General features: G+C 52.6%; 1 protein-coding gene across 1 annotated transcript; it reads right to left on the bottom strand.

Moving 5' to 3' along the window:
• Positions 1 to 4,455: 4,455 nt before the first annotated feature.
• On the bottom strand, positions 4,456 to 8,328 carry RPL8 (ribosomal protein L8). Its single transcript, XM_041487845.1, has 6 exons — positions 8,193 to 8,328; positions 7,893 to 8,036; positions 6,343 to 6,484; positions 5,828 to 6,046; positions 4,914 to 5,029; positions 4,456 to 4,655 (listed from the first exon to the last, which is right to left on the bottom strand). The coding sequence occupies exons 2-6, from the start codon at positions 8,028 to 8,030 to the stop codon at positions 4,497 to 4,499; spliced, it is 774 nt and encodes a 257-aa protein (XP_041343779.1). The 5' UTR covers positions 8,031 to 8,036; positions 8,193 to 8,328; the 3' UTR covers positions 4,456 to 4,496.
• Positions 8,329 to 9,323: the final 995 nt, after the last annotated feature.

Raw genomic sequence — 9,323 nt, 5'->3', positions numbered from 1 at the left:
TGGTGCAGCTGCTGGGGAGCTGCTGTGACCCCCGTGCCTGCCCCGTGCCCCTTGCTTTGCTCTGCCAGAGCCAGGGCCATCTCCCAGAGGAACGTGAGGTGGGTCCAATGGAGAGCTACTGGAAACCTCTGGATCCCCAAGTTTGCTCTGGAAGATATGCAAATGAAAGTGGAAAACAGTGGCAAATTTCTAGGAATTCGTGGTACTTACATGAAATTAAAAAAAAAAAAAATGTAAAAGGACATTATGGAAGCAGGTGACACAAAAGGTTCCAGCTTGGCATGAGGAAGAACTTCTTTACAGTGAAAGTGGCAGAGCTCTGGAACAGCTGTGGAGTCTCCCTGTTTGGAGACATTCCAGACCCACCTGGATGCACTCCTGTGTCACCTGCTCCAGGTGACCCTGCCTTGGCAGGGGGATGGACCGGGTGATCTCCAGGGGTCCCTCCAACCCTGACACTTCTGTGATTCTGTAGCACCTGAGTTTTTCCTTGGTCTGCTCGGTCGATGTCACCCATCTGAGTGGATGTGAGTGTGAATTCTCTGGACATCGACATGGTGGCAAAACTGAGAATTTAGGGTACACTCTGGATGTATCCCAGCAGATCACTGGGGGTGGGGGGTAAACTGGGAGAAGAAAGCTTTTGATGAAAACAGCAAAAATGTAAAACAACTCCCACAAATGTTTCTGTTCTCACATTTCTCTCTGAGAATTTGTTAATGCCACAGGACAAAAATAGCCATTTTTTAATTTAACCTCTGTGGAGGTTGTAATGATTTATTGATCACCTGACTCCCTGAAACCTTTTAGAATTTGGGCTCCTGTGGTTTTTACATTAGCTGAAAACACAGCCCGAAGCATTTCCCTTGGATTTGATAGATACTTACCTGGTAACTTCAGCGTAACAGTCAGGATCATTATCTTGCTGCTGGAGCTTGTTTCCCTCTCTTCTTTTTGCAGAAACTCCCTGCATGGGTTTGCTCTGGCCTTTTTTCACCTCACATTGTTTCCTTGCATCTCCCTCTGCAGTTCTGCCCTGCCTGCACCAGTGTGTGGCCGGCTGTGGCTCCTCCAGAGCTGCTCCCCTTTCTGATTTCTCAGGCTGGGCAGTCAGGGTGGGAGTGGTGCTGTGGAAAGCCCCGGGGCAGTGACCTCCGGGTGAAGTGACCCTACAGCTCCCACGGGGTGTTGGCAGGGGACAGTGATGCTGATGGGGGTTCTGTTACTGGGGAGGAATTTGTGTACAAGGTAGCACTAGGTGCTTCTCAACACACCCTTTAAAAAGTATAAAGAAAATGCTGTTTGCTCTTTCAGTAGATGGAAATTTGAAGCCCTTCTGAAGGAAGGCTTTAGTGCTTCACTGGTACGTATACTTTTATTTTTAAAAAATTTTTCTTTTAAAAAACAAAGCCATATATTGGAAATAACCTCTGAGAATTCTGGAGGAACACTTAATATCTTTCTTTAAAACACTTTGCTTCATTTCAAGATTTCTGTAACTGTGCTAATCTTTATGTGAGGGGGTTTAATAATATAATAATAATCATGATTAGTATTGTTTTACTAACGAGCATGGCTTTGGTTTTTAGGTTTGACTGTACCTATAGTAGCTCATGTCTTCTGTGCAGTATTAGGGTTGGGAATTGAGATGCTCCTCCATGAAGTGAAGCATCCTGGATATAAACCATATAAGCAAATTGACTGGGTATTCTGTCATGCTGCTAAAACAGTTGGTTTGAGCAGGAGGTTGCTGATTATGATACACAATTAAAGCATAATTACAACACATTACATAATTACTCCCACAGCAGGGGGGTTGGAACTAGATAATCTTCCAGGTCCTTTCAGCCCCAAACCAGCCTATGATTCCATACCGTGAGCAGTGGGGGTAGAAGAAGGGCAAGACCACAGGAGGAGCCGGGTGCTTTCTACTGAACGCGCTTTGCGTTGATTTTGCCTCATTTACATTTGAGAGTGTTTTTGTGTTGGAGCTGCCTCAGTCCGGCCGGGACACCCTCCCAGCTCACGGCCAGGTTTGTTCCTTCCTGTGCTCAGCAGCTCCTGCTCCTCCCAGTGTCCCTGGCTGGACACTCAGATTGATGAAATCAGTCTCAGTGTCTGGACACTGGAGACTCAGATTGATGAAATCAGTCTCAGTGTCTGGACTTAGATTGCAGAAATGCAGAATTGCAGATTGCAGAAATCTCAGATTGCAGAAATGATTTCTCATTTCTGCACTGCAGATTCGGAGGGAGCCCCTGCCCTGCTCACTGAACCTGCTGCTGGTGCTCAGCCCAGGGACACGGGACAGGGACTGCCTTAACTCCAGCCCATTTTCATTTTCTGTTCAGTGCTCTCACAGATCCTCCCAGCCTGAAGTTAAGCTTGTTAGGAATTCACCTGTATATTTTTATGCTTATTTTTTTATTCTTATTGTATTGTTAATTGTCTTAACTGCCCGTCATGTAAACTGCTGGAGTTCACCTCTATCCTACAGCTTAAATTAGACATTTGGTTTAGAAAATATATTTCAGTTTATGAAACAGGGGGTTGGAAATTTGGGGTAGAAACCAATTTTGGATTTAGCTGGAGTCTGCTTGTTTAATCTGTTAATTTGTGTGCTCACAAAAACGCCTGCAGAGAGAACAAAGGAGAAAAGTTGTGGGGTTGTTTTTTTTTTTTTTTACAAATCAGTTTACTTAATTTTTTCATTAAATATTGGCTTCTTTACAGCCTTTCATTGTTTATTTGCTTTATCTTACTCCCTCTTCCCTCATGTTTCTTTTCACAGACTTTTAGCACTGCAGGTGTTGGGGCTGGAGGAGCATTTTGCCCCTTGAGTCTTCTGGTCATTTGCCAGGATCACAGTGGCTTTTTTGTTCCACCTTCATGCTGGTAACAGGAGACTGCACTGGAATAGTAGCTGCAACTGGAGTTTGGTGAAGGAGAAAAATCTTTGAAATCCTCATGCTACTGTGTGAATTTAGAGACTTCTGGCATTGCATCCTATGTGTTTACATTAAACGTGTTTGGAGCTGCATTAAACACTGTAATATGGTACTTATTTAGTAATTTGTATTAATTACTCCCTACTCATGGACTTGGTGCACTGACCCTGTGGCTGTGAACACTGGTGGGCACTGTCAGAGCCTGGAACAGCAGCAGAGGCAGCCAAGGGTCAGGAACCATCTCCCCTTTCCTGAGAAAATATAAGCCAAACATGGTTGGAAACCTTGATTTTCTGCAAGTCCTTTATTTACTACAAATTTTGGTGGAACATGAAGTACTTCAGCTGCTCCTCTGATGGTGTTTGGGAGGAGTGTTACACTGGGAGCCCTGTCAGGAAAGCAGAGGTACCCAAGAGCTTCTGACCTCGTGGCAAGAACAGATGTGAACTTCAGACCTTGATGGAATTGGAGCAATATAAACAAACAAAACTTGCCCTCGTTTCGCTTCTTCTCCCCAGTGGGCTCTGATGCCTTTCTCCAAGGTGTGGTTTGGGATTTTTAAATTGCCTTTCCCTCCCCAGACAAACGTGGTCAGCTCCAGTACTGGATTTGTGGGTGGGTGTACAAAGGACTTTTCCCACTTCAACTGGATTCCCATCAATGCAAGTCATTCCCATACATGGAAGTCTGGTCCTTGGCTCAGACTCCTCCAGCACAGCCAGATCAACAGCAGCCCTGGCTTTGGGTGTGCTCAGACACGAAGGTCAGCCCCATCTGCTTTCGGATTTTTCCCCGCTAAGGCCAGTCCAGAAAAGCTGTTAATAAAGCCATTTTGCACTAAACCCTATTACTTTTCTCATTCCCTTACAAAAGCTGGCTTTACACAGGACAGCTATTCTTGGAGGACATGGCTTCCCAGTGGACATCAGTGCTACTGCCCACGTTACTGCAGCACCTTGGAATATCCCATCATGACCAACCTGCAGAGATGTTTGAAGCTGCCTGCCCTTCCCAAAAACTGATGAGTAAAGGGGGCAGTCTGTGTAACACCTCGAATTTTTTTGCCACCTTTCATTTGGTTCAATTTCCAAAAGGAAGCCCAAACCTTGTGAGAGCAGCTGAAATACTTCCCAAGTTTGCAGCTTTTAAGCTTCCCCCACTCCAAAAGATAAAAATGGAAAACCATTATGTTAGAGGTTATGAACTTAGGAAACTGAGCATCCTTCCAGCCAGATTCCCAAGTTTAACCACAGGATTGCTGGATTGCTTTGTCAGCCGCAGCTTCCACGGACCCAGGCGAGCATGAACATCACACCAGAGCAAAGAGCATCCACAGCAGTGTCACTCCAGCCTGCAGGACCAGCTTACAGACTGCAAGCACTGGCTGAATCCCTGCTCTCCAAGGCAAGGCAAAAAAACCCCGACACTCCGCTCGCAGCTTCCTGTGCTGAACACGATCCCATTTTATCCCCACTGCAGCAGCAGACACCACGACCTCCACACGAGCTCTGTTGTACAAATTTATTGTGTGGCCCCCGGGGTGGGAGCTCAGTTCTCCTTCTCCTGCACAGTCTTGGTGCCCCGCAGCCGCCCCGTGCGGCGCGCGGCGATCAGCCCGACCTTGCGTCCCGCGGGAGCGTCCCTGCGGATGGTCGAGGGCTTCCCGATGTGCTGGTGGTTGCCTCCTCCGAAGGGATGCTCCACAGGCTGTGCAGGGGGAAAGCAAGACAGCAATGTAACCACAGAAACTGGTGGTCAACAGAAATCAACAGATTGAAGGGGACAAAGAAACAACTACGTCACTTTTCACGTGGTGCAGCCACCACGGAGTGCTGCTAATTCACCCCGTGGCCGCACATTTATCTGGGAAGCTTCCCTCCCAGATACATGCCAGGCTCGTCCCAATACCCCACACATCTTTCCTGAACTGCCAGAGGGGACAGGGATGACTCCAGACAGACTCACGTTCATGGCCACACCACGGACGCGTGGCCAGCAGTTCCTCTTGGCCTTGTACTTGTGGTAGGCACGGCCGGCCTTCAGGATGGGCTTGTCAATACGGCCTCCACCAGCCACGATTCCTGCAGGGAACGGCAGGAATGGTGACACCCAAACAGGGCACACCAGTACCATGGAAAGCCAACACCAACAGTCACATCAGAGCTGAGCTACAGCCTTCTTTCTGATCCAATACACACGGATTGAGCTGTCTTTCTAAAGCACTGCCAGTTTTACCGTGACGATTTCCTGAGCAACATTAAGTTTTCCAAGTGAAGTATGAATTGAAAGAGCTCAGGGGACTGTGAAGAACTTTGAGGTCAAATACCTACTTGTTTCATTATTTACTGAGTCAATTTTACTGGACTAACACACTGGATTATTCACTTTGGTGTCTTCCATGCAGAGGCAGGCAGGTGTCACCAGCAGCCATCTCAGCTGTCAGTCAGGTGCACAACAAACCTGCTGCAGCCTCTGCTTCTTGGCAGTGGTTTTGTCATTCCCTGTCAGACCTCCCAGAACACTCCACCCACCTGGCACCAACAACAGGCTCCTTCAGTGTACCAAAAGCAGGAAATCAAAATGCCATTTCCCATGTAAGTCCTTCCCCGAGAACTGCAGATTTTACAGGCTGAACAATTCCACTGCAGCCTGAGGACAATGAGCATCTACTTTTCTGTCCTCTCACTAGGTCAAACCTCCAAATTTAGGTTAGCAACATGCAAAAGTAATGCAGGTGTAAAATACAAGCCAGGCACCTGAGCAGAGGCCGTCCAGCCTGCACGTGGCACTATTTTCAAGGTGCTTATTTAAAGTGGGGCCTTATTTGGAAGATTCAGTGACAAGCACCCAGTGACAAGTTCACAGTGATTGCTCCTTACCCACAACAGCCCTGTTTGCAGAAGAAATTACTTTCTTGGAGCCTGAGGGCAGCTTCACTCTGGTTTTCTTGGTTTCAGGGTTGTGGGAGATGACGGTGGCGTAGTTGCCGGAGGCGCGCGCCAGCTTCCCGCGGTCACCGGGCTTCTCCTCCAGGCAGCACACGATGGTGCCCTCGGGCATGGTGCCCACGGGCAGAACATTCCCGATGTTCAGCTGGGCTGCAAGGAGCAAGAGAGCAGCCACAGCTTCACTGGGGGCCCTGGGCTGGGGTTACAGCCCTGCTGAACACGGGAGGGCTGCAGCAGCAGGGCGCTGCACTCCAGCATCCTGAACTCCAGCAGCTGGGACACGCAGCCCAGCCCCAGCCCAGCCCCAGCCCAGCCCAGCCCAGCCCCAGCCCCAGCCCCAGCCCAGCCCCAGCCCCAGCCCCAGCCCAGCCAGCCCCAGCCCAGCTCCAGCCCCAGCCCCAGCCCAGCTCCAGCCCCAGCCCAGCCCCAGCCCCAGCCCTGCCCACCTTTCTTGCCGCAGTACACGAACTGCCCGGTGTGGATGCCCTCGGCGGCGATGAAGAGCTCCGTGCGCTTCTTGAAGCGGTACGGGTCGCGGAAGGCGATCTTGGCCAGCGGCGCGCCCCGCCCGGGGTCATGGATGATGTCCTGTGGGAATGCAGAGCTGCTGCAGGGCAGGGCAGGGCACGGCCCTGCCAAATGCTCTGCAGGAGCCAGACAACTGGGGCATGGTTACTCTGGGATGAGCCTCAGCAAGACATTTCCCAGGGCTGAGGATTCACATTTGATTCAACACCAACGCCGGTTCCTACATCCCATCCTGTCAGAGAAACTCCTCCCTGGCACAGGCTGCCCTGAGGAACTGTGGGTGCCCCAGCCCTGGAAGTGTTCATAGCCAGGCTGGATGGGCCTTGGAGCAAGCTGGGATAGTGGAAGGTGTCCCTGCCCACTGCAAGGGATTGGAACTGGATGAGCTTCAAGGTCCCTTCCAGCCCAAACCATTCACTGGTCACAAATAATGCCTGGAGACGTGTGCTGCTGGTAGCTCATCCTGTCTGAACAGTTTTGTTCCTGACATTCTGCAGGAATCCATCTCTCCATACTAAGAAATCCACTTTCACTTTGCCCCACCACCTCTGGGCAGGACAGAGCTGGGCACAGGCAGTGACTTTCCCTGTGTTTCCTTGGGATTGCAGCATTTCTAACATTCTGCAGTCAGGTAAAACAAAGGTTTTGGAGCTCCTAAACAAAGCAGCAGAGACTTGTTTCTTTTACACTTGAAAAAACACATGCATTCTGCTCCTGAAGCACTCTGGGATTAAAATACCCAACCATGCATTTACAGACTTCAGACAAGTGGCTCTGACACATCTCCAGGACGTGTCTGTCTTCCAGGACAGCTCACGAACTGCTGGTGCCCATTGCCGACGTTTTTTCTCCTGTGTGTGACCAAGTTCAGGTCAAATCTTGCTGTCCACCTTCTACCACCACCTCAGTGAGGTGAGGGTGAGGAAAATTCTCTCTACAGCTGAACATGACCGTGCTGTGAACGCTGAAGGTGCTGAGAGCACCCAGCCAGCAGCACTGCTGGCACTCTGCAGTCCCTGACACCCAAAAAGTCCCTGCGGCACCTCTGAGCCACCATCACACCCCAAATACAGCTGCTGCCTTGCTCCCACTGCTCAACACTGAAATGATGGGTATCACTTGGCATTTACAAATATTTGATTTTTTTAATACGCAATTAGCTACATGGGAGACTCCCCAGCCACGTTTCCAGAGGCACAGGGACTCCTCTGGAAACACAAAACCACGCTGGCACTGCTACTCTTAGCAAAGCTCCAGCAGAACTGACCGAGGGTGCCCTCTCTGCTAAGATCTTCCCATAAACCTAGAACAGTTTAACTTTTCACGGAACACGATCTATTTAAGAGCAGAAAAACCGGGATCCGGACAGACAGGATAAGGACCAGCCGGAGGCCCGCGGGCGCTGCCGGCAGCTCGGGGGACGCGGTGCCCAATGCGCCCCGAGCGGCGCGGCCGGGGCCGCCCGTACCTTGACGATGCCCTTGATGTACCCGTGCCGCTCGGCGAAGTCCACGGCGCGCAGCTTGGCCGGGCCCTTCCGGTGCTTCACGTGGGCGCGGAACACGGAGCCCGCGCCTTTCCTCTGCCCGCGGATGACGCGGCCCATGGCGCCCTGCGGGGACACGGGGACAGCTCAGCGACACCCGCGACGCGCTCAGCGGCACCCCATCCCTGCCCCGTCCCCGCTGCGCCCCTTCCCGCGGCCGCCCGGGCGCGGATGGCGGCGGATCGGGATCGGGGATCGGGATCGCGGCCTCCCCGCTCCTACCTCGCTCCGGCCTCCCTGGGAAAGAAGGAAGCGTTGACGTCACGGGCGCGCCGAGGCCCTTCCGGCGCGGTGACGTCACGTGAGAAGGGGCGGAGCCCCCGCGTTCCCTCAGCTCCTCCGGGCCCGGGACAGCGGGAGAGCCCCGGGATGGGGCGGGCCGCGGGAACCGGGAGAGCCCCGGGATGGGGCGGGCCGCGGGAACCGGGAGAGCCCCGGGATGGGGCGGGCCGCGGGAACCGGGAGAGCCCCGAGCTGGCACGGACAGATGGGAGCGCTCCGAGATCCGGACAGGACGGGTGCGGCCGTGCGGTGCGAGTCAGCACATTCACTGCGCAAAGGAGAAGGGATAAAAGCGACGCGCGCGAAGCTGTCCCCATTCCATAAATTGATTTTACAGCGTTAAAAGCGGCGGCAGACAAAGCCCGGTGTGAAACACTGCAGCATGCGTTTCAATGGGTAATATAAACAAAACCTATACATGAAATATATAGGTAGAAAATAGACAATAAAAAGTACTCCGCAGCAGGGGTTGCTGTCTGCGGGCAGCGCGCTCCCACGGCAGGCCCGGCGCTCTCTGCCCCTCGCTCCGGAGCCGCGGGTCCGGTCCAGGCGGGAGCCGGGGCAGCGCCCGTCCCGGGACAATTCCCGTCCCGGGACAATTCCCATCCCGGGGCAGCGCCCGTCCCGGGGCAGTTCCCATCCCGGGACAATTCTCATCCCGGGGCAGTTCCCATCCCAGTGCAGTTCCCATCCCGGAACAGTTCCCGTCCCGGGGCAGTTCCCATCCCGGGGCAGTTCCCATCCCGGGACAATTCCCATCCCAGTGCAGTGCCATCCCGGGGCAGTTCCCATCCCAGTGCAGTGCCCGTCCCGGGGCAGCTCCCATCCCGGGGCAGCTCCCGTCCCGGTGTTCCAGGACCTGCTTGTCTGTGTTTTAAAATGCTCCTGGACACACTGCAAGGATACCCAGGGCGGAAGGGGGCGGACGGGCTCGGAGTGCACGGCTCCACTCCTCCAGGGCTTTCTTCACGCAATCACAGATTGGATTATGCTGGAAAAGATCTCGGAGATCATCGAATCCAACCTTTGACTGAACACCACCGTGTCACCCTGACCAGGGCACTGAGTGCC

Source organism: Pyrgilauda ruficollis, unplaced genomic scaffold, assembly GCF_017590135.1.
Source record: "Pyrgilauda ruficollis isolate IOZ18807 unplaced genomic scaffold, ASM1759013v1 scaffold85, whole genome shotgun sequence".
NCBI lineage: Eukaryota > Metazoa > Chordata > Aves > Passeriformes > Passeridae > Pyrgilauda > Pyrgilauda ruficollis.
The sequence above is the reverse complement of the archived record's forward strand: the minus strand, read 5'-3'. Positions and strand labels throughout refer to the sequence as shown.

What these genes read in the sequence shown, in the direction of transcription:
- RPL8 (XM_041487845.1), bottom strand. Translation starts at nt 8,030, where the DNA reads ATGGGCCGCGTCATCCGCGGGCAGAGGAAAGGCGCGGGCTCCGTGTTC. An exon ending in ACATCAAGGGCATCGTCAAG is followed by an intron (nt 6,485 to 7,892) that starts GTACGGGCGGCC and finishes GCATTCCCACAG; the next exon opens with GACATCATCCATGACCCCGG. An exon ending in CGTGTACTGCGGCAAGAAAG is followed by an intron (nt 6,047 to 6,342) that starts GTGGGCAGGGCT and finishes TGCTCCTTGCAG; the next exon opens with CCCAGCTGAACATCGGGAAT.